Raw genomic sequence first — 26,657 nt, 5'->3', positions numbered from 1 at the left:
TTCTTTTGGAATATTTACGTACACTCCAGGAAAGAGACATTTACAGGGGCAACTCAATGCGCCTAGCGATAAACAATTATATTATGGAAGCAAATGTGTTTTTGCTTCTAGAATACCCGTCCCCTTATTATACCAAACAGTTAGAGAAAAATATGTCATGTGCTGTGTCCGAAGTTGTGATTTTTATAACAAAACATCATTTTTAATACAAAATTTTCCAAAGAAACTCAAAGTTTCCAAGCCAATTCAGCCGTAAAACTATATGCCTCCCAATAAAACCACATATTAGAGTACATAACTTGCCAGCACTTACCGCCCTTGGCTGCTATAGCAACAAAAATTTCGTGGCCTCCAGAGATGTAATGCAGTTTTCTATTTTGCACGGCCTCTCTCCGACCAACTTTTCCAGCTGCTCAGTCACGCTAACATCAACAGCCTATGGGAATCAATGCAAACCCCTACAACACTCACCCCTCCTCTTGCTCATAGCTAACCCGTGCGCCTATACAAACCTCCTGCTGGAAGCAAAGCACTTCTTCATACAAATCATGCAGGTAGATGTGGAGACAATTTATTAGCGTACAATGAAACTCCGCAGTGAATATTTGTTGTGCTATCATGTTGGCCAACATTTGGAAGAGTCTACACGAGGAGATTTTCTTCAATCTTTTATTATCAACGAAGAAAATGCAGCACATTCAATATTTAAGTATTAAAGTATCTCGTGAGACATGATATCTTCGCATTGTGCCGAAAGACTTTTCTTCTTCTTCATCTGAACTTAGAATAGATTGAGAAGATGCACACACACCCCGAATGTAAGGAGAAAGATGAAGTTAATGCAGATATTTGTTGTTGGTAAAGTAGTTTATTCTCCGGTGTATATTAATTGACTTTCTATTAAATGGTTGTTACAGGAAAACCTCAGAAGAAATCGTAAATGGCATTATTTTGGTAACACATTAAATAGACTTTGTTAGATACAAAGAAGATGAAGTCGTCTCTACAGAGTTTACCAGAATATTTTGATAAAGTAGCATGGAATTCAGAATATCACTGGAGTTATACAAACTGAATTTGTAATTATTTATAGTTGCAGTGATTCTGATGTAACAGCCAATATTATGTTTGTCGTTATTATTATTGAGAATTAAGCACTCAGTAAACAGCATATACCTCCACTGTCACTGATACATATTGCAGACATTTCAATGTACTGTTTTATTGTTGTGAATGTGACATAATTATGACGGTGGCACATTTAGACTCCAATTGTCATCTCGGCACTAGCAAATATCTACTTCCGGTTTGATAATTCACGGAAGATATTTTTACGAAATTACATGAAAAATAACCTGTTTGATCAACATACATTGACGTGACTTCCGCTACAGAATACTAAGATATGAGATTTTCCGTTTTAACTATTTTATTTTTATCCACGACAAATAAGTTAAATCAATCAGGAAGACACATAAATACGATATCACAAAATTCAGAAATATTCTTCCAACAATATAATTAAAAATAACTTTCACAATTAGAGAAAACGCTTTTTATAAATTTTAAAATGCATTCTACGTGAAAAATAATTAATTACAGAATTCGTTCATTTTCAATCATGAAAAATGTCGGTGATCATTCTCTTAAGATGCCACAAATATTACTTATTATGCAATTAACTTTTAACTGCACGATTAATATACCTATTAGACAAAATGAGAATGACATTATGCTTTAACATCAATTAGGAATTTAGGCTTTAACATCCTTTCCCACTACTTACAAGGAATAATTTCTCTTAATTGTTCATCGCGATAAAAACCGTCATTACATTAATGCGATTCAATTAGTATGCATCTCATTTACAAAGGAATTTCTTGTCTCAACTTATTGGACAGGAGGTTTAATTTATTAGGTCTATTAAAGATAAAGCGATGAAAAAAGCAAGTATGGCAAGATCATCAGAAACCTTGTCATTTTAAACTAAACAATATTTAATAGTTAGAGTTCTTTGTGCAAGAGTTCTCAAACTCTTAATCAAAAGCCTATCAGTTCGAATCCCACCGTGGTAGTGACGTCTGTTAAAGACAAAATTTAATCATTAGTTCACTCGCAATACGCAAATATACGATAAGTTACACAACTGTTCGCGGTCACATAAAAAATAAATAAAAAGGTAAAAAAACATGAAATGTTTTATACTAATTTATGGGCAAAATTCCGTTTTTAGTTCAACCGAAGTGCATTCTGTCACATTTTTTTGAGATTTGTTCTGTACTGACCAGGTTTTTCTCGTGGTAGCATGTGCACAGATTTTCAAAACTGAATGAACACCGATTCCAACATTTTAGGTAAATTTTATTTATTTTGATAAAAATAAGTTCCGACAAGTGTTAATATAGATAGCGCTCAAAACGAGATCTGATTTTTACCCTTTTTAAAAGAGGCACCAGCTTCCTGTCTGATACGTGACCGTGGTTGACAGCTTCCTCTTCTCATATTTATTCAATAATGCTACCCCGACAACTCTGTGTTATTGCCCACTTACCTATTCCTATACGTAAATGAACTTCTCTCGCTAAATATAAATCCCATCTATAGTTTCACTGATAAGAGTGCACTCAATTCCTTTTTTTAATCTGATGCTACCCACAAGAGCAATCCAGTTGATAACCCTCTCTTTTTTCAGATTCACATCAATCACTTTCTCATAGGCGTTGTTACATCTTAAAAACGAAGATATAATGGTGGCCAGTTCAACAGAACATTATCTATGGATGTACCTACAGAATCCCATAGTTATTTCCATAAGCAATGTTCTGCTGAATTGACCATCCTTACTTCTCCACGAAAACTGAAAGAACAAAAACCGCTTCTGGTCATCATCATTTACAGTCCAGTTTTAAACTCACCAAGTTCATCTACTTTTGTTCTTTGTAATAGTCTTCCTCAAAGAACTATAACCCCTCAGATGTTTAAGAACAAGTGAGAATTCTTTTCTTTCTTCTCATCCTCTTGCTGACACACTGAACTTATATACTATAGGTTTTGTAATCTCTCGTTTGCGTAGGAAAGTGTGCCATATATATAAATCACTTTGAATGAGTCATCTGCATACAATGCAACACAGTAGCTCAAGGGCAAAGAGAATACTCATGCATTCACCACCTATTTATGTGTATACGCATCAATTATGTATGACAAGAGCTGTAGTAAACTCGACCATCACTGACAAAAGAAGCGCACGACATCACAAAAAGACATTTCAATCAAAGTTAATACGATAGATAAACTAAAGACGAAATATCAAAAAAGGGGTGGGTTGGAGGAGGCATTGGGAGTTTCCGAATACTTCGCAAAGTTACATTATTGCTTTAGCTAATATAAAATAGACATAAATTATCCCAAAGTTAAAATTCATTCATCGGAACGACTTTCTTCATGGTATGGAATTAACTTGCGTGATTACAGACACTATCCAAAAACTCAGGTAGAAAACCACCGAAATATTATTTATTATTTACATGCCATTAATGGACCACGGTTGGGTCGGCCATCAAAAATACATCATCAGGGAAAGTAAATGTCGCAAAATGCATTTGGTATCCCCTAGGTGACAGAGGTAGTAGCCGAAATGCCTTTAAACAGATTATTCATATAGCGCATGTGCACCGCTGTGTATTTCGAAGTAGGTACATGGGTACAATCATGTACGTGTGCGAACACGCATTTTCTTCAATTACTATGCATGTATTTGAGAGACACGCAAGCCTATTTTTTCATTAAATATGCATGGATGTATTCTCGACAAAAACAAAGTTGAATCTCAAACAACAGCGATTTGTTTGGTTAGAATTTCACAGCCACCGAAATCACCATAGTTCAAAATTTAAGTCGGCGGACCTTTTTATAACCCGCAGTGCATAATTATAATGATATTCATTCATTTATTCTCTCACTATACATTTGCCAGTAAAAAATGCAGAACTGTGCCAAGTGGGTTACTGAAATGTACTAACTGCAAACTCGTGGTCTTCAGTTTCTAGCAGCTGTTACCATAGCAGCCAATAATTCTCCAGATGCGTCGATTACTTTGCTATTCCAGATGTTCACTCAATCCTTTTTTTTTGTCTTATACTTGTAATAAAAGAAACTAATGTTTTATGAAAATTCAGCGCCTCATTTTTAAGTTACATATCATTAAAGACAGACATGGATCTACGAGTGCAATAATTTCAATGGTTAGTGCAATGATATTGGGTTTAACTGGAAATACTGCACATTTTCATCCCATTGTTTACATATTGCTTTTCAGCAATATGTAAACACCCCTTGAATGTGTTATAAGACATCTAAATACCCCTTGAATGCGTTATAAGATTAATTATTATTTTACATTTAATTTATATTGTCTGTTGATAACTGACCTTTGCATAGTTAACCAAACGTCATTTGTTTTTTCCACTCGGTACTATTTTATTTATGCCGGCCTAAATGACCAGCAGAGTTTGCGGATTTGAATCCCATTGCAGTATAGTGTGAATGTCTTTAGGTGGCAGAATGATTTTTATCTTCCGGTGTGACCACACTATTTGAACCGTTTAATTTCTAGTGCTTTTTCGGAACGAGAAAGGTATGACATCGGCCGACTTACCTGCCTTTTAAAACTAAAAAAAGGATAAACTAACAAATTATAGGCTTACAACCTTTCGAGGGGAAGATAACAGTCATCTTCGCAGGTACACTTTGAGCAGCATAATAAAAAAAAAAGAGAAACAAATAAGTAAAGTTCATCAAAAGTCACATTCCTGTTTCATAAACCAGACTAATTTATTTTTTCCGTTTTTGATCTTAACCGAATGTCTTTAGAACGATCCCGAAGTACCTGATGTGTAGTTGGTATAGAAAGAAGTCAGTAGCTTCCGGAACCGTTGCTATAGTTACATGCTTAAGGAAGGATGCTGCAAGTCTAGTCTCGTGACATGTAGCGTTGATTGGATGTTAGTATTTAAAAAGATGTTTTTGTATGTATTTACTTTCGTTTCTCTTCCTCCTTGGAGATTTAATAATCGCGCTCTGTTCTAGAATTATCAAAGATGCTCACTTAAGTCATGAGTATATTTGTTGTTAATCCGATTAGCATCTTTATTTCAGTTATTATTTTTAATTAGTAAAACATATCAAGTGATCTACTCAAGTGTTGTTAATCTAATCTAGTACAGTTAAAGGTTTTTTTACTCCTCATTTATTCTTTCTATTATCATTTTTAGAATAACCAACACGTATGTCTTCTAAAAATTACACACCCCATAATTCAAAAATAATTATTATAAGGTAATTCCAGTTTTTGTTTGTTTACAACTTTTAACTGACTCAAATAAAAATATATACAAAAACAGGAGAGAAAAAGAGAGAGTGCTATCAAATATAACTAACAAGTCGAACAGCAGATATATTGTAGACATACCTACGACTTGTAGATATTTTCATACGTCTGGATTTTACAATAGGCTATGATCACCGAAACACCATTCTGATTATTATACTATTTCGTGAATTAATTTCTGATGTCTCTAGATAAACAACAACAACTGGCCAACATTGTGTGCAAAATACGTTTTCTGTTATACTAAAGAACAGGATTATGCTCAAATTCTTATCGAATACACGCGAACATGTTTAAATGCATTCAACGATAAAGTATCAAAATCACCCATTGAAGACAATCGTTGTTGCCATAGGAAAAAATGAAATAACAGCTAAAGACAAACAATCGCGTGTTGTTGCTACAGCAAACCATTTGGAAAAGTTCATTTTTGTGAAGGTAAAGAAAGAAGAAACATTGAAGCCTTCATTAGTTTTTTTCAGTTTAAGATAAAAATAACTAAAATAGCCTGGAAGAAGGGAATAAGTTATAGTAAGATCATTTCAATCAGCTGTTTTCAAGCGCCAATATTACGTAACGTTGGATGGAATTTATAAAAACATCCTTAATTTATATTTTTGGCATCTTTATTATCCAGCAATGCAATACGTATATGCATGCTGCATTGGAAGCTAATAAAGTAGTCATTATTTAACACTAATTATAATTAGCTGAGCAACAGAAAGCAGGCAGTGGATCTTTTCCGGTTTGTCTTCAAACTAAGGTGTCAAAGATTTCGTCCAATTATTCTGTAAATTAATTAATTTTGTCTAGAACATATCCTTCAGTTTCAAAGCACTTAAGCAATAGGTAAAGATACTGAGGAATAATAGAACAGCATGAAATTTAACTACTCATACAAGATGTCCCTTTAATTAAGTTACCTTATTAACGAACCTCTCAGAGAAGAGGTTTGCGAGTTGCTTCTTGGAACAATGAGGATTCATTCAAGGTTGCCATAACTTTAATAACATATCTTCCCTAATAATCGCTCCATCGATGATGCTAAGACTGAGTTTAAGGAGAAAAGGAAGAGAGAAGATATTTAAAAAAAAAAAAAAAAAAGAATTACTCACCTTCTTGGTCGCTGAGTTTGTCAGACATTTTGGCGATGGAATATCGTTTGACTCGAGCACCGCTGCCGCTTGCTTGACTTGTGTTGTCGTTCTTAGCTGCCATTCCTCGAAACACGAATCGTAACTGAAAGCGGGACGCCTCTCACTGCCCGGATTGAACCCGAGCAGCTTCGCTATGGCTGTCCCCTTGCCCCATCGTTTTTTGTTTTTGTTTTGATTGTCGAAATATGTTCCTGCAGAAAACAAGGTGTGAGCGGGATTAAGGCCACTGAAGGTTGACGTGGAGGGGGGGGGGAAAGAGAAGAGAGTTCCGGAATGGTAAATGACGGGATACGGAGGCGAGGGAAGAGAGAGAGAAAGACAAAGAGCAGCTTATTGCTGTGCGAGTTGAGTCGAAGCTTCGATTGTCAAGACGAGAAAGGAGTTGTTGAGCAGGGCCTCGAACAAGAATTCCTGAGCGAGACACAGTAGCACCTTCAGATACAGCGAAGTGAGCTTTTGGTGGAAGCACTTATGGCGGGGGCGAAAAAGGTGCCGTAATGGCCGCAGCACTGATGAACGCTGATAGCAGCGGCAGCGGGTAAATAGAAGCTACGATTTATCCAGGGCTTCAGTTGGTCTCCATCTCAACAGTACGCAGTGTACTATGGGAGATGCCTACAAACACTGACGACGGAGTGTTCAGTAAGTCTGTCCTTTCGGAGATCTTCACGCACTAACTCGGCGACAGGGTCACTAAGAGGAAAAAAAAATAACTGGCCGCACAAACTCCGTGACGATGTTGATGACCTTACGTCGCTTCCTCGGCGAACTTTAAATATTTACAGTACTCGAATGGGGGAGCATGCAGAGACAATCCTATTAAAATGGATGACGAGTGACACTGCGCTGACGGCACGGAAAGATCACCTTCGTCGCTCTACAAGAAACGGAATCACGCAAACTGCATCTCGGACTCACCGTGCTAAAAAGTTAGGTTTCCTTTATGCGTGGATGCGGAGTAAATCGACGACGACAAGATACGGAAGTGCGATCGCCTACTTTCCTCGGCAACATGTAGGAGATCGAGGTGGTGATGACAGGATGGTTATTTCGGTTGTTGTTGTTGTTGCCGCAGTGCAGGTCGGAGGCCAACCCCGCGGGTTCCTATCGGGAAGACGGTTCCCGACAGAGGAACGTAAGACCTCGAGGTCGCCTACATTCGGCCTGGGGAGTAGAGTTTCGCAACCTTTCTCCCGATTCGTCGTGTTTCCGTTTGCATCTGCTAGGTAGTGAGCGATCGTGATCATGGAGTCGCCCTTCGTGCCAGCATCGGCGCCCGCAGCAAAAGCAGAGCATGCGCCGTCCGGGACAAGAGCACTGGGAGCTTTGCATGTGGAAAACCTCCAGCGCATTTATCAGTTCGTACATGAATTGCTGTGGGTTGTCTTATGGCGCGTGATGTTATGTTGGGCTTGCCCTTCCCCCTCCCTAGACTTACGTGTAATGTGTTCCCGACTGACTTCTTTTTTCTTTGTTTTTTTGCAATTGCATAATAGAAGGAAGAACAGCTCCTAGTTTTTCAGGTGGGAGTCATTCAGATGATTGCTGACGTTCCCTTACTTATTTAATAGCAATGAAATCAGACCTTCAAGTTTCGAATTTCCACTCCACATCTCACCGTTATTCTTCTGTCATCCTCATTTCGAACCTACACGAACGATTACACCACGGGAATGTTTTCCCCATGTTCGTTTCGGCGATTTTATTCCTCTAAGATGTGAAGTGTTTCAATTTGTTCCTATGCAGGGCGACCAAATTTTTAAACTGAAAGTCATGTCCGTAATAACTGAAATTATAGTAGCATCTATAATCCGTAAAATGTCGAGAGTGATGCCAAGCATCTATGGGCTTGTTACTCATTTATATATAATGAGCTCACTGGAATTACGGCCATTTCGTGTTGCATTAATTCTTTTTATTACGAAGCATACCTGAAACCTGCATCGCTGTAGCGAAGTAAAAGTATAGCATCAAACATGCTTCTCTTAAGAGAATAACCATCCACAGCCTTTTTTACTCAACCATTAAGATACTATCTTATCCATTCTCAAATACTTTCGCAGAATCTGTACGATATTTTCTTAGTATATATCAGACAAATAAAAACAGGATTGGCTACAACATCTGATTTGCTATTATGATTAGTGTTAAATCGTTTTTCTTACTGGAAATATTTAAAACGACATTAATAAATCCTAATTAATTCTCATCCATGGTAATGGTTTACACAAGAAGCCAATTGATCTGTTTGTAGAGTAGCAACTTGACTAGCGAGTCATTTTTGATTCCAGCGCTTGGAAACAAATGGTAGTCGCTAGTGTAATGGTAGCGCAATATTTGTTTACAGGCAAAGTGCTGAATCGAAAAATGTAACTATACACAAAAGGTACAGTATATTATTCTATTTAATGTTTTAGAAAAACATGAATATAAAAAATAATAAGATATAAGGATATTAAAAAGAAAACTGAGAACTCAGTTTTGGTTTTGTGTAAGAGACAGAAGTAACATGTGCATAAAACGAATTAAGCGGTCCTAGAGAGAGAGAGAGTCATAAATACGTAAAAAGGGTGATGAAAATCAAACCATTCTATCCCATTTTGATTTACGTTTATCCTCGAGTCCTTTCCCTCGGCCGTGATATCAATTTCTCTGTTCCATAATATCATCTGTCTAGAAAAGGTCACAAGGTCTCTTATATACTGTCAACAGTCCCTTTCCGTCAGACCGAAATGTCATGAAGTGTCCAAATTTATAACTGTTAGGCGAACTCACTGATATATTTTTATAGAATGGAAGCCAAACAGAAAATTACAGCGTAGACGATAAATCTAATATTCGTGCTTATACTAATATACCAAAATATCAACCTGAGTAATGTAAAAGACAGTTCAATCTGCTTAAGATCACAGATCAGTCAATTTTTGCGATCATGTGACTTATAAAATATGAATCTAACTATACACTTAATGTTTTTGTTAGTGTAATATCACAGTCTTTTCTTTATTGAATAACTCAACCCCTTCATAGGAGAAAACAACTAATTTCCATATGTGTGTGTGTGTTGCCTGTGCGCTTTGGTATGCTTTCTTAGAAGAAACCTTTTTTTTTTCTCCTCCTACCGTCTCTTTCTCACAAACGCAGACCTAACTTGAAAATAGTTTGAAAACATTTCATCCAGGATAGAGAAACAACTGTATAACTCAAAGTATACATTTTAAATCAGCGAAAAACATTTTCAAAATCCAATATGTGCATCAGTAGTCTACAGAGATCATAAGGCAACAATTCGAAAGAGATTCTTTGAATTCATTTATAATTCACGAATATTTCCTTTTTTCCATTTATATACTGAAAATATTCGTAGAGATTATCCCATTTTGTAGTAAAAAAAGTAGAAAACTGGTGCACAATGTAATTATCTTAATAACCATTTAATTCCATTACTTCCAAACAGTTCTTTAAGCAGCTGAACCAATCACATTCTTCGTAGTGGAATCACAGAAATACAAACGCCAGTTATAATAAATTACACTTAAACCATTATCTTAATTCAAACGAAAGCTAAAATATGCAAGATGCAAACCCATTACATGAGGTCCCTATTTCAATAAATCATGTTAATTACACAGAATAATAACTGCAATGTCTTAAAATATGTGACAAAGCCAACTGCGTATATTTATACTGCACACAGAAGTCGTAAAAGACAAATGAAAGATAACTCCGCATTCTTAGCTATTATATCATACTGTTGACCATACCGCAAGTTGGCGTACTTCAAAATTCTTTTTTTTTTTGCTGTTGTTTATTTTAGGTCCATTAATTTTTGCTTTCGTTCTTGGTTTCAAAAGAAGTGCGAGATTTCAGTGCAAAATTACCATTCAGTTGGTAAAAATTAACAATTATTAACCATACTTTTTTAATTATCCTTTACAACATCATAATATTATGCTAATGATACCAATCAAATTTTGTTGTATTCCTATAGGAAAAGACATCGTGAAATTAATCTGTTGTCGAGTTTACTCATTTACATTGTTTAAACTTTCCCAGTTAACGGAATCTGGGAAACGACTACAAGATGACTGGTGGCTATGATAATAGCTGCATATAATCCGCTTAACCAATAAGCTATTTTCAACTCCATAAATTCCTTTATTTAATCAATGAAAGATATCCATAATTATAATGATATTAGACAAGGTTTGTTTATGGGATATTGCCAATTAGCATTATAATACGCAAATGGTTATTCAACTACTTTTAATTATGTAATTATAGTATGTAAGACAAGAAATAGTGGACGTCATTTGGTATTGGTTTTTTAGACGCTACCATACGATCTATGATGTTGTAAAATTAAAAAGACAATCGATTATCATTTGGGAATTATTATAGGAAAATCATCCTTCCACATAAGTTTTCACATTGGTGTACGCATATTTATTCTATTGATATAACAAATCCAGTCGGAAAACATCAATTCAACTTGACAGACAATATTAACGTATAACGTATGTGGAATGACAAAATAGGATCCAAATTAAATATAATCCAAAAGTAGGTTGAAGAAACTTACAAATTGATTATTGTTGGTATCATAGCAACAGAACAAATCTGTGTTGTTTGAATTGTATCATTCAGAATTGCACTAACAGATTTAACAGTCAAAATGTATTTTTCCTTTTTGGGATTAAAGAAAACTAAAAAAGTATAAAATGCACAATATATTTTTTTCCTTCAAAGAACACAGATACTATTGCCTAAATTAGAATGGCATTTGCCATCCATTGAAATATTCTGTTTGAAATAAATGAAAACATCAATGGCTGACAAGTACCATTCTAATTTAAGTATCTCAAGAAGCTGAATGTTTAAAAATAGTAAACGAAAAGATTATAGGCACATAAACATCGAACTCTTTCTCCTAGCGCACGTGCTTATTCCTATCATGAGCACCATCTTGTGACGTCACCGCAAGACAGTTAAAGTTAATTTATCCTACAATTCAATGCTTCACTATTTTTTCGAAGGTCAATCTTTATCTTTTTTTCTTTTTTCGACGAGATAATGATTTAGAACTACCGATATCATGACTGGCTAGCACTTAAGTTAACTGAAAGGATGTTTAATTATTAATGAAAAAAAGTCTAGAATAGAGAATTTAAATATGCCTTGGGGATAATACTACTGCGCAGATCGAACAGCCAGGACAGGTTGTTGTCTAGGGAGGCATACAGAAGGATGATATAAATGCGTCCTTCATTCGGAAAGACGGTAGATAGAAACCCTTCCATTAATACATAGTCAACGTTTTCTATGCGTTAGAATTTTCAACTGAAAGTGGGTTAATAATCCCAATATCTGCCGTTACAATTACTTATGAAAATAAACTAGGGTTAATAGCTCCTTAAGTGATGCAGATTTATTCAAGATATGCATCATCAATAAATATTTACTTCCAAAGATCTATACTAACATATTAATAAAAATTCCTCATGATATTAGTGGCACAATTTGGTAATGGTGTCACCGTTGATCTTACATCATTCTATCGAAAACTGTGAGTAGTGTAGACGTTCATGCTTGCAGTGAAATAGATTACAGCCTTCATGCAGGAGACTGTTTCTTCGGACATTAATAACTAGGAGAAAGATCTCGTAGAAGCAATTTTTAAGGCAAGATCGTTTCGATAGGCAATTACCTGTATATTTCATGGCTTAGAACATTGATCAAATTAATGATCATGATTAAACTACTACTTGATCACATTTTGTAAAAGAACCATTATTTTTCGTTAAAATTAAATGGTAGTTTGAAGAAAAATCGGTATACCAGATAGCTAGATAGTTAGTAAAATATTAATATTTAACTTACGAACCCAAAATGTAGTTTTCTTTATTATTTACAGCCTACAGGTGAAACATCAGATTTTATTTTTAAACGCCAAACCATCCAGGATACTGTAGTATTGTTAGGCTTTACCTGTGTATTGAGAACAAATAGAGAAATGGTACCACTAGCAACACAGAAACAGACAGAAGCGAAAAAATAATAAATTTCGAAAACTTAACATCTAAATAAGAAAATAGACTTCATTAATGAAATATTGCTAAAATGAATTATTGTGATATTGGAAGATCAGACGTATCTTGCTTGAAATACTGTTGTATTGTATGTGTTCTTCTGATTGGTTTAAGGGATAGAAATCTTCAGTATTGGAGAGGAAAGATTTTCCTACCAGTAGTCACATATCCAATTGAAAATCCTTTATAAAAGGTTCTTAACATCAGAGACGTGGGTTGGAATTCAGGTCTTTCCAACTAACGGGCAACCTTGTTACCGACTAAGCTACAATCATTAGCGAACTACTCAGTATACAGATATGATAGATATGATACAGTGAACACAAATCAAATGTGCACCTCTCATCATCCAAGTGAGATTGACATTCATCTCTAAACAAAGACCGAAACTATGGATAGCTTAAAACCTTGTTACTGTTTTATGCAATCACATTATGTGTTTTTATGCTAATGACATTTTACAAAGAGTATGCCAACGGTTACCGCATTGTAAGTATGTTTTTTGTTCAATGTTAATTTTTAAGATTTAAAGAAATAGCCATGGCATATTTGCGGCCATTATTGCCACCCAACACTCGAGAAATATAGTGGACTACTGTCAGACAAGTTTTTAATTCATCTTTTGCTGTTCTGAAGCGATTGATTTCGAACAACGTATCCGCCCTACGCGAAATATTACAACTGTTATACAGCGCTAGAGAAAATCTAATGAACCAACTTAATTTTCTCTTACCTGTATTTTGAATGTGTTCATCTCTTATGGTGTAGGTTGTTATTCTGAAAAACTGAAGGACTTTACAAGTTTTCTTTGTCTCAAAGAAATTAAACTTTGTTCTCTTTTCTGTGCGAGAATAGTTTGTTTTTTTGAAATTATATATTACAACAAAAACTTGCTCGAGTGTTTGAAGAGGTAAGCATCCTCCAGAACAGTAAGAGTCTTCATCTTCTTTAACATTTAAAGAGAGCACAACGATTCCTTTATTATGGAATAAAGCAGACTTTCATCCTGTCATTATTATCCTTTGTTTTCAATTTTGATTGAAGGGGGGGGGATTTATATCTACCTTTCGAGTTTAGCACAGTTAAACTAGTAGTTTTAATTACATAAAGAATAAATGCTATATAAACCACTTTCTGATGAATTTTCTCTCTGGTGATTTATTTATCCTCGCGTGACCTAGTTGCTCAACATCCCATACATCCGCTCAACCTCTTCCCGTCACTTAAGTGTCCCAGAAAAGATAGAAACAAGAGGATGTTTGAGGGAAAGAGGGGAAACATAGAGTGCATTTTCTAGAAAGTAATCATTCGTTCACATCAGTGTTGTCTTCAACATTAAGGAGTAAGTCTTAACGTTTTTGGATACAATCTAACAGGAAACAAAGTAAAGTCAAAGAACATGGATAGGTTGCAAAATCCGATGCCAGTGATATATTAATTTAAAGTTGATGATTTGATAACTACATCATTAGTCAAATGATATATAAAATCTATTCGCAAACTTTAAAAAGCCAGTACGCATCTTTGTAATAGAAATCAAATGATAGGACATTACAGCTTTATCAACCTTCTTTCTTCAATGTATTACCTATTATTATAATAATTATGATATAATTATATTATATTCGCTTGTAGGTCAGAAGACGAGAATAATTTCTTGTCAAACAGTCTAGGAAATTATTGTAGTTGTGAACCACCTTGTATTCAGAAACAAAACCTCCATTTTCCATGGAAACAAACTGGACACCTGTTTTAGTCAAACATTTTATTTTATATTAGACAGAGAAAGAGTCGGTGGAGATGTCACCTATTTTGTAATTCCTACTTCATCTGGATCCCGATCATAATTTATTTCTGGTCATGGAGTTTAAGCATAAGGTAACACCGCTTTAGTTAATAAACAGACCAAATTATTGCATATAAAACGAGTAGGGAAAATTAGTTCATAACATTTTCCCAGTAAATTACGGTATTTTCTATAAATCTCCAATAAATGTCTCCTATAAATCACGATCATTCAACTAGAACATCCTTGAAATTGTTTATGCTGGGTTCCCTACTCCTTAAAACTACTGTTATGAGTGCTATTTATGAAACTGTTAGAGGGCATTTTACATGACAAATGTGCAATATTCACGTACGATATGCATATAAAGATACATTCAGAGGCAAGTAGTGTTCCCCCGGGAGTATTTAAGTCTAAATATGCACTTAACTAAGCAACATTTCTATCTTAAAGATAACATACATTTACCACTAAGCAGAAATTGCAAATTATTGAATTACCGTATATTTAGATACCATTCTAGGAATCAGCGTGGACATAGCACGTCTATACGTATTCAGATTGCCAGTATTCTACAAATTAGACAACATTTCACCATAGAAGGCGAGTTTTTCGCTAAGTAACAAAGTCAAAGTGCTCTGCTCCACATTGATATGAATAGCAAATAATTAAGATTTCTACGTTTGATGTTTACGGGATTAGATAGCATTAAAAATACCGATAAAATTCCATTTATTCCTCTATAAAGAGAAATCCAAGCCTTTCTTTGCATTGCCACAATTTATTTCTACCTTTTAAATTGGCATCATTCGCTACGTTTTCATCCTCTTTCGAAATTCTGTACGACTCGTTCTTATGACCTCCGTTCGTTGCAAGGTCTTGAATCGGTCTTGTAATCCCAAGAAACCGTAAAAAAAATTCTTTGACCTCTGAATTTCCAAGAATCGTAAGCGCCCAAGAAGCACAATTCAAAATGAGAAGGTGATAGATTACTAATGTCAAGACACCCCTCTTTGTGCTTTTCTGCGACACGAGCCAACCCGGACACTCTTCCGAATCGAAATTACACGAGGAAGGCGGATCGCGGTGTGCAGTAGGCTGTGTTCTGGTGAAAGAAGACGGAGAACGGGAAACTCTATTAAAATGAGATTGCTTCTTCATCTTCTCAGTGCAATGGAAAAACAATGCGGGGTTATCAATCAAGTTCGCGGAGAAAAGAGGACGATGTTTAGCTTCTACTGGAATTGTCAAGTCAAATATTTCTGAAAATTTTCTGAAGGAATACTTTAAAGTCTTCGTAGTCGAGATTGCTTTTAAACCAAATTTAAAAAACGCATTCATTTAGACGATCCTTTTTTTATTTTGACTTTTGTCTACGAAATGTAAAACTAGAGTACTTTAGTACAGTGGGGAGGTAAGGACTTTTTAATCACCATTTTTTATTTTCTTTACTTTTTTGTATTTATTTTTACATAGTCTGAATACTCTAAGAGGCCAAACACAGAATATTTTCCAAGCCACTTCCGGCATCCTGTTAATGGATGCCAGAGTGACTTGAAAAAGACAGGACAACGAAATTGATCTCCCGTTCCCTCTTCTTCAAGACAATCACGAACATCCGTACCCAAGGCGTGTTTCGAATCAACCTATTGATTTGAGAGCAGGTAGGTCACCCCGACTCGGCCAATGTTGATTTTATACAGCGTTAACGACAGAAATATTATTGTTATTATTAAGAGAGACACTCATCGAGGGAGGCCACATACTGCACACACCAGCTATGATATTTATTCTTGAATTCATTCACACTGCTTGCACCCACAGCATCCAAAGGCAATCCACTCCAACCACCACCACCCTCTGAAAGAAAAATCTAGCCCTCACACCATTCTTGGCGGCCTTTATTCTGCTTCCAAGAATGTCCTCTCATCCTTTCCCCACCCTCCATAAATTGAAAAATCCCATCAATTGAAATCCTGTATGACCCTTTCAGAAGTTTGTAAATATCAGTCATATCACCCCTCTTTCTCCTGTTTGCTAGTATCTGCAGTCTACAACAATCTGTCTTCATAATCAGTATTCCACAATCCTGATATCATTTTTAACACTCTCCTTTGTACTCTCTCCAATATATCAGAATCACAACGGAAACCAGACCTGCCCAAAATAGTCGAAAGCGAGGTCTTATCAAGGCATTGTAAAGAGGCAAAATAGCATCCTTATCTTTACATGTGAAAGTTCGTTTCAGCTTTACAATTAATTTTCGAGCTGTATTTGTAATCTTTGCCACATGGCCGCTGAACTTCAACTATTAACACTCCAACATCACTAGTCTCATCAGTTTCTTCTAGCCTGATCCCACCAATATAATACGAAATTGGATATCTAATCATTCCGAAGTGAATGACTACATTTATTGACACCCATTTTCCCATGTCCACAATTACAGCCTATTCAAATCATTCTGCAAGTTCTGCATATCAACAGCATTCCTGATTACCCTACCTATCTTTGCATCATCAGCAAATAACGAACTGTATGTCGCTTGTCAAATCCTTCCCAATATTATTAATGTACAGATTGAATAACAGTGGATCAAGCACTGATCCTTGCGGTACACCACTTGTTGCTTTAAACCTTGCAGACTCAAATCCCCCATATACCACTTATTGATATCTGACAGTCAGCCATCCTCTTATCCATGCTAATATTGTATAATCCAAACCTATTTTCTCCAATTTATGCAACATTCTTCCATGCTGTATTCTGTTATCAGCCTTAGAAAAATCCAAAAGTATCATGGTGTATCCATTCCCCTTGTCTAGTTTAATGATAACATTGTTATAGAATGTGAGAAAGTTGCTACAACATGATCTTCCCTTAGTAAACCCATGTAGTTCATTGCAAAGTAGAGATTCTTTGTCAACCCATTTCTGAATGCGAGCGCTAACCAATTTTTACAAAATCTTCACCACCACTCATGAGATACTAATCGGTCGTTAGTTGAATACATCGGCCTTCGCACCACCCTTGTGCAATGGAAATATCATGCATTCCTTCCATTCCTGCGGAATCTTCCCAGTTCTGAGACTCATATTAAACATCCTGGTCAAAGGAATGTCATTTCAACTGAACTCTCTTTTAGCACACGTGCTGATATTCCATCGTCCCTATTGCTGAATTGTTATTCAATTTTTGTAACAGCTCTAATACCTCGTACTCATTCGTCTAGTGAAGAGGTAACAGGAGCTCAATGTTGCGTTCACCAGGTTGATAGCTTTTAACGAAATGGGTTCTCATTAACTTAACAACCTCGTCTGCATCTCCTACTCTCACGCCATCTGGATTTATAGGAGTTATTCTTTCATATTCATTCTTACTTCTACTTGCAGCATATCGACAGAATTCTTGTGGGTTGTCTTTATCACACGCAGAGCCAGTTTATGTCATACTCATACTTCGCTTTCCGTACAACAGTTGTGACTATTCTAGCCTGCTGCTTATAAATTTCATAACAGACGTCAACCTTATGCAAACGGTATTCCTTCCACATCGTCCTGTTCTTACGAATCTCGTCCTTAAATAACATTACACATCCATTTGACTCCTACTCTATTTATTATTCGAACTCTCGGGACACATTCTGATATCGCATCATTTAAGTATTATTTAAATGCTTCCCATGCACTGTCGATATTCTTTCCATCCAGCAACCGATCCCATTTCAGTGAACTCAGTATTTCCCTCAGTTGGTCATAATTTCCTGCTTTGTAGTTCAGCATGTCACCTTTTCTGAATGGGACATTCATAAACTTAGTCACTTCCCAAGTGAGTACTGCATGATCACTGTCACCAACTGGAGGAGTAATAGTTACATCTTTAAATGATACGCCCTCTGACACTATAATCAAATCTAACACTCTTTGCCCTCGAGTTCCTTCTGTCCCATGCTGCTTGAGGAGGTTGTCCCGCAAAAGCTCAATAAATGCATTGTCATTCTTCTGGGATTCTACTGCTATCTAATCCAATCAATATTTGGTTAATTAAAGTCTTACATTATGATTACTCTTTTCGCTTTCATCTTTTCTATTTGGTGATGCTTTCTTCATCACTAGCAACCGATCCGTCAGGTCTGTAACAACACCCCATATATAATTTGTCTTGTTAGATTCCACCTCACACCAGATGGCTTCAAACTCACTGCCGCATGAAATATTGTTAGTAATATTACGCGATGAGCTAACCACTCGGTTAGCGTATTCACTCTCCAGCCAAAAGGCTGCGGGTTCGAACCCAGCCGTGGGCATGGATGTTTCTAATTGTCTGTGGAAATACCAGCGGTGGTGGTGGTCGGAGGTAGATGGAGTTGGTGGATTGTGTGGTGGAGACAGAGCTGTAGAGCAGGTTCCCTCCCTCGATGAGTCCTTGGACTCCCTGGAGGTGTCAAATAATAATATTACTACAATCATAGGTGTCAACTCTAACTAGATTCAAGTCATCTGATATCATTAGCAACACATCCCCTCCTCTTCTATCCTCTGTCTCCTTCCTAAAAATACTGTACCCTTGACACTCGGTACCAGTTAGTAGGTCTGATTCTGATAGCCACGTGTCACTAATACCTACAATCTGAGGTTTCAACATATTGACTAAGGCTACCCCTTTGTTTCTGATACTCCTAGCATTCGTGCACAGACATAATAATCTACCTGCTTGTTCTTTTGTATTGTATTGTCTTGTCTGAAGTCTGCATGACACAGTTGGCCAACTTGCAGATCTCTATTCTTCTCTAGTGCCTTACGCATGTAGACATCTTTGCACACATTTGATGGGTCAGAACCGGACGAACGCAAACCTGATATTGTTCTCTCCTCATCAGCATTTCCATGACAAAGCGCCCGTCATTAACACAATTATATAACACTGTCGCTTTTACAGTCACATTCACACCGTTCCTCGCTTTATAGTTTAGTTTCCCTGACTCTCTGCGTTAGGTCTCATATTAGTTAGTTTTTCTAGACTCCTGATACCAAACGCATTCAGGTGTAGAACATCCCTCTTATTCAAATCCAATCTTCCTTTAAACTCACTCCAAACGTCTAAAAACTCCCATCCATTCCTTCCACATAACCTACGCATCGAATCATTTGCCATCATAGCCCTTCTTTTTGATTCATTTTTTTAACATAGCGATGTAAAATGCTAATGATTCTCACTCTCGCCTCTTCCAGCACCCCTTTCATCTCCTCTCTCTAACTGAACTTATCATCAGTTAAATCGTTCGTACCTACTACAACTACGATTTTATTTACTTTTCTTTTATGTTCAATACTGAACATAAAAGAAAATATAACGCGAGCAATTCTGTTTCTGAATTGCTCGCGTTATATTTTTAATATTCGCTCCAGGAAAACTCAATGTTATAATTCGCTCATCTACAGCATGTTTTATTATAGAGTCACCATACCAAATAATTTCTTTCTTTTTACTAACAACGTCGCTTACCTGATGTCTCTCTCTGATGATCTGCTTCAACTTTGCTATTTTGGCGGTTAATTAATTTTCGTTAACTTCCTCCCCATGTGCATTATAACGTCGTTAACAAGGCTAACCTTCCTGTTCTCGCCTGCGGTACTTTTTCTAGCATTACCTTTCTTGCCCTTTTTGGCGCCATTTTAAACGTATACTAAATAATGAAATATCTTAATACAAATATATGATAAAATACTAAATACAGTACAAAGCACTACAGTCTATACTAGTATGCTACAAAATCCTACTTTTCTAAGGGAAAACAATAAAACAAGGACAAAAATCAATCACCAACTTTACAAGAACACTAAATTTGCAGACCAACTATGTGTCCTCGAACCAGCTTCATTCTTAAATAAATCAGTATTGAACATAAAATGCACTTATCAGCAGAAGAATTTCATTGACATAGACGAAATAAATCTGAAATTTCTGTCTTAGGAAAGAAGCCTAACTAATACTTTCCCGGCTATTACCACTCTCTATACAATACGCTGGTCTGTTTGTTAGTAGACGAATATACGTTTCATATAGATGCTGTGAACTTCACTGCAATTGTCTTAATATCCCATAATGCAAAGCCACTTCCTTTAGGGCATGCATATTCCTGTGCATCATGAAAATGTAACTACCTAGACGGGTTTCGACCTTTGAGGTCTCATCGCATGATTTACTTCATAACATTTTTTCCCTTGGTTACAACAATCTCTGAATCTATAGAATTTTACTAATAAGGTAATACACTTTTTTTTTGCAACTTACACTGAGTTGGCTTTGCATTGATATCTATAATGATTTCCAGGCATCCTAAACAACGCCTCGCATGGGCCAAGGAACATCGGCAATGGCCCCTCCACAGTAAACGGGACGCATCACTCCCGAGTGATGCGTCCCGTTTTCTGCTGCACCATGCTGATGGTCGGGTTCGCATTTGGCGTAAACAACATATAGCCCTGTCCCGTAGTTGCACAGTTGGGGTTCAACAGGCCAGTGAAGGTGGTGTTATGGACTGGGGAGCTTATTCGTGGAACCCCCCCCCCCAAAAAAAGGTCGGTTGGTTATCATCCCATCAACACTGAGTGGTGAACGCCACTATAGGAACCTGTTAGCCGATTATCTTCATCCATATCTTCAGGTGTCATCAGGCTCGTACAACTACTGAGTGGTTGGAAGAACATGACAACGAATTAGGCACATTGCCATGGCCCCCAAACTCCCCCTGGCTGTAATCCAATTGAATATATGTGGGATATACTAGAACGGGGTGTGAGACTTCTGATCCTCCTCCACGGAGTGAGCGTAAACTGATGGAGTTACTGAAGCAGACCGGAGTCGAGTTACGCGCGGAGGATGTTCGACACTTTGTGGAATTTTTTCCTAGGCGTCAGAGGGAGATAATTGCACGGAGAAGTGGATCAACGCGTTATTAGGTGGGTGTTCCTAATGCAAAGATAACTCGGTGTATATATATATATGGAAAAATATATATACTGAGATATATATGCTTTCTGGATTTAGCTATTACTGATGGCACGTGCACAGACCTTCGGTACTACCTAGGTTTTCAGCTTCCCCTGTTTGGAGTTAATGATTACTGTATAAAAGGTCCGTCCAAAAGCTGAGATTGTTGCTTAACTCTAAGATTGCTATAACACTCTGGCATTGCTATAACATTCTTTACATAAAAAAAAAGTAAAATTTGGTATAAAGAAATCTTTAACTTCTTTCGTCACGAACTTCTGCAGTTTGGTACAACACTTTGTTTCATAACTTACTGAAGTTCGAAAGATATCTTAACAGGATAGGTCTTGCTTGGAGAATTTCATATGGTTGCCTTCCAGTCAATACCATCAAATGGTAGTACTTGAACATCGGAGATCCAATCTGTGACATCTGTTACCGATTTACTGATTGGAAACAGTAGAACATGCCTTCGGCAGTTGTATCTTGCCTGCGTATTTGGAACAGATTATGTAATGTGTTGTACAATTCATTGCTTAACAACAGAACAGGCTCTTTTTTGCAGTATTCTTCACCTATACAATATTGTATTGTAAACATTTTATTGATCAGTCAGGCGATTTTTGTATTTAGAAAGAAGCATTTTAGGAGATATTAAATACTTGCCTAGGTGGTGTGGATCACCCACATTATGCAATATTCACAAGAGAGAGAGAGAAATAAAATTCTGTCTATTTTTACTATGAGAGGTGTTTTAAATGATTTCATCCTCTTAGATCACTGTGGTGTTACGGTGAATTGTAAGGATGACTGGAGAGCAATCGTAGGTAGAGAAGGCCAACTCACTGAGTATCAGTCATCTCTGCGCTTTAGTTTCAAGTGGTCTTTTAGTTGTTCATCTGCACGAGACTGGTGAAAAAAATGAAACGATAGCCTTGGGCTATATGATGAATTCATCTGTCTGTCTTTCATTTCTCTTAAAATTATTAAGTTTTCTTGCACCCCTATTATTAACTACTCTAGGCCTGTGATGATCACCGCTTTACGTTTTTACCTCGCTGATATTTATTATTCGCCTTCGGGTTAGCTTTCTTCCTGGAAAGTAGAGAGGTTTCACTTATGGTGGATTTTCACCTTTGGAGCCACAGTTGAGTTTCCTATCCTGGAGTGGTTCAGGTCAGGACGACGAGTATTGTAGTGATCTTTTAGGGTCACTTAGAGGAATTGTGAGTGATCTTGATCACTCAGAGTTTTTCGAGAGGTATTCCGGCAATTTAACATGCCTCAGTAAAGTTTGAAACTGGCTCTGGGTAGTGACCTTTCCCATAATATGTAGCAAGTACACACGTCCTAAAGGAAGCGTGCTTCGCATTATGGGATACTAAGGTAATGCTCTCATGATCCGTCGATAGGTCGTCGTTTGGTATAAAGTAGGCAAACGAGTTGTAGCTGAATAATCGATAAGTCATTCCCACTACTTCAGCATTAATTTATGCCTACAAATATCTGACCTGAGTTTTTAAGTGGTAAACACGTTAAAGATTGACCGAAGAAACAGAACTTCTGTAGCATACAATATTCCTGTGAAATTGTTAATTCTTTTGAATTGAAAAGAAAGAGCGACATCATAAAATATGTGATTTTATGATGTCGCTCTTTCTTTTCAATTCAAAAGAATTAACAATTTCACAGGAATATTGTATGCTACAAAAGTTCTGTTTCTTCGGTCAATCTTTAACGTGTTTACCACTTAAAAACTCAGGTCAGATATTTGGTGATTTTATGATGAGATCTGAACTCGAAACTTATTAGTGTGCCTGTTGTATGCTTTCCATCAGGGCAACCAGGCTGATCTGGTTTGCCGAGCGGACAGCGATGGACGAGAAAATTTACAATTCCTGTTCGGTTAACCTCCCTTGAATGTTCTTTATTGGTGGAAGGATACATTATATTTTGGCAATTGGCCACCGGAAGAATTTAGAAAATACTTCACAAAGCAAAATATGTTATCTGTCTTTACATGGTTACTAAAATCGTTGCTTTGATACGTTTGTGACAGAAGTGTAATCGAAGTCTTGAAGGACCCGATTGTTGTCTTTCAGTAGTGTCGCATAAATTTATTTCGAGTGACGTCCATCCCAAGAAGTTTAAAATATGTCTCAATCCGCTCAGAAAAAGTATTAGGGTTACTTGGGCAATGCTAACTTTGGTTTGGCTAAAAGTATGGGAGAAGCAGCTGTCTTAAATCGGATTCGAATCCAAATCTTTCCAACCCCAGGGTTGCGTTCTCTCACTCACTCACTTTCTTCCTTTATATAAACGACCTGCTCTCACAGACTTCCAGTCCTGCATAACTTTGCCGATGACAGTACCCATTCCTCCTTTTCATTTGACGAACCTTCTAGTGCTCAAGTATTAGAATCATCAAGATCCACCACAACCAATGTATTGAACTCAGATCTCCTAGCTACATCCCAATCAGGCAAGGACAACCTTGTAGCCTTCAATGCCATCAAAACTCAGTCCTGTATATTCGCAGTCCCCTCCCCCTTATCTCCAATAATATCCAAATTTCTAAACACGACGATCCTTCTTGCGCTGACCTATACATACCTTTCCTGGTACAACCACATTTCAACTATAACTTCTGCAGCCGTCAAAAAGCTTGCTGCTTTTTCACACAAGACACTACATATTCACCGCTATTAACTCTATACAAATCCGTCCAGCCATGGAATATTGCTTTCATATTTGGGGTGATGTACCAAACTCCTAAGGTTGCTCGATTCTATCCAGAAGACAACAATCAGATTAATTAATGGTACCTCTCTAATACATACACACGTCATTCCCTCTCTCACAAACGTTGTTTCTGCCTTGTGCCTCGTCTTTCATGAATAGTGGTCTGCTGAATTAGCCACTATTATTCCTCCACTCTTCTCCAAAATCATTAAAACAAGAGCTACTACTAACCAAGACCCTTTTAGAGTCCATCTTGAAACTCACTGAACAAGCTTCAGTGCCTTCTCTTTCATCCCATCTACTTCTGTTCTTTGGAACAGTCTCCCCCACTATGCCTTCCCCAAAGATTACAATCCTCAGATGTTCAATCAAAATTTGAACAGATTCCTCTTTTCTTCTATTCCTCTGCCACACGCGGCACTAAAGTACTATAGGTCTTGTGACCTTTCGGATGGGGATCAGATATAAAAAAACAATGGTATAGTTGTGTGGTTCCAAGAATGCTACGGAGGAACTCCAGTGGATATTAACAAAGTGGACATCTTGAGGAGAAATTAATTCCAGAAAGATTACATACAAGGCAAAGTTAAAAAAAGAATCTGTGCTTACTTTTTTCATATTCAAAATATGTTTTAAGTTCAGAGGGAAAAAGATGTGTAAGATGAGAGGTCTAAAAGGACTCGACGGTGTAAAACAAATACAGACAAAGTGATATATAAGTTGCAATGGCAGTAATTAAAAAAGAAAAGCAATTATGAAGATAGTTCATCTATTTGAGACACTTCACATTAACGCGGAGACAAGAAACTGAGTCTATTGATTACGTCTGTCTACAAATTTTTCGTTGGCGGTTTGTTCAAAGAAATCCTCCGTAGATAGACTAGACGATTTTAGTCGCTACGAACAGTGGAAAAATTCTATAAAGTTTCACTCTCTTCTTTGATGAAAAAAGGTGAAAGAATGGGGAAAAGTGATGAAACAAAAAGAATAAAAGTTAGCCAGTGACTAAGTTAAACACGGAGTTAACAAGATGAAGAGAATAGTGTTTTAATTTTGAAATAAAACTCACTTCAAACGAAGATACAAAAACAATCACAGCAAACAACATAAAAGATGGATTATCTTGATTAAAAACATATTTACTTATGAGATTGTTGGAATACAATTTATTAAATGCTAAATTTATTTTAGAATGAATACATTAGCTAGATTAAAGTCTGCATTGAATGCAAGAATCATTACTATATGTCTAATACAATTTATTGCAATTATATTTCCATTTCTGTTGTTGTGGTGTCATTAGTTTCTTTATAGAAGTTTCCGTAGTCCTGAAAATACTTCAGCAGCAAATTGCTTACACTTGAATAAATAATAAAAGCAAGTATATAACCGCTTGGGATCTTTAATTTATAGTTTAATAATTGGATAAACTTCCAACAATTGATCTAATCCATAGTATTTTAATAATAATATTAGACACCTTTTGGCTATTCGTATATTGCTGCTTTAATAACAACGCAAATTGAAAATTTACGTTATATCACCGAATGTGATTTCATTAGTGATGGGGTTGTTAGTTAGTGGATCCTTTTGCAATTTTGAATGGCGTTCTGCATTTTGTGAAATATCAAGGTAAGACTTTGTTTAGATGCAATTTAATTGCTATCGCTTTATTTAGCCTACGTTTGATATTGCTGGCAGTCCTTCGCGGCTGCGGGATATTCTACAACAATTTCTGCTGGCAGGTCTTTAGACCTGTGGGATTTTTATTAACGCTCATACGCAGTTAAAACGATATGAGCGTACCAGACCTAGACCTATTCACTGATTTGCTCGATAAAGAGCCGGCTCATGTACTTACTGATAAACTCCAAAAGAAATTCAAGATGACAACATGGCCTACTAGCATGATTGACTCCGACATCGAGTTACTCGATAAAAAGCTAGCACTCACATTTATTACAAAACTTCTCAAAAAGTTTGAACGGGATTGGCCTGGCTATTTAAACTTGTATTCCTCACCTGAAGTCGACGTTGAGGAAAATGAAGACTCTCCTCAAATGGAGGAAAAACTCAATCTAGTTGTCTCTACCTCTAATCCTTCTGATCAAGGAGAAATCCACGCTCGTAAGAAGAGAAAAATAATAAAAACACTCGCTGCTGAGCCAACAAATGTTTTTGGTATGGACGAGGATGTTCCCATTTCAGATCCCTCTGCTTCCCCCAATGAAAAGGTGCCACCGATTATCCTAAGGGAAAAGCAGAGATGGACAACACTCAGAACCATCATGGCTAATTTACAAATAAGTTATACATCTGCCAAAAATGTAGACGAAGGTACAAGAATTCAGCCGACCACGGAGGCTGATTATAGAAATCTTACAAAGGAATTGGACGCAAGAGGAACTCAATATCACACATTTTCACTTGCCTCTGAAAAAAATCTGAAAGTAGTCCAACGAGGAGTCTCTGAGGATATTGACACGGATGAAATAGTTACT

General features: G+C 36.7%; 1 protein-coding gene across 1 annotated transcript in view; it reads right to left on the bottom strand.

Annotated features, from left to right (window-relative positions):
- The window catches only part of LOC150106434 (A-type potassium channel modulatory protein KCNIP1-like), a 304,981-nt gene extending 297,962 nt beyond the window's left edge, over positions 1–7,019 (bottom strand). The window contains exon 1 of the mRNA XM_090392444.1: positions 6,505–7,019. Within this exon, the coding sequence (XP_090248570.1) occupies positions 6,505–6,607 (103 nt within the window). The 5' untranslated portion in view covers positions 6,608–7,019. The remainder of the gene's footprint in view (positions 1–6,504) is intronic.
- Between the last annotated feature and the right edge of the window lie 19,638 nt (positions 7,020–26,657).

This window comes from Typopeltis vanoorti, chromosome 5 (genome assembly GCF_054136105.1).
Source record: "Typopeltis vanoorti isolate ZY-2024b chromosome 5, IOZ_Tvanoo_1.0, whole genome shotgun sequence".
In the NCBI taxonomy this organism is placed as follows: Eukaryota; Metazoa; Arthropoda; class Arachnida; order Uropygi; family Thelyphonidae; genus Typopeltis; species Typopeltis vanoorti.
The sequence above is the reverse complement of the archived record's forward strand: the minus strand, read 5'-3'. Positions and strand labels throughout refer to the sequence as shown.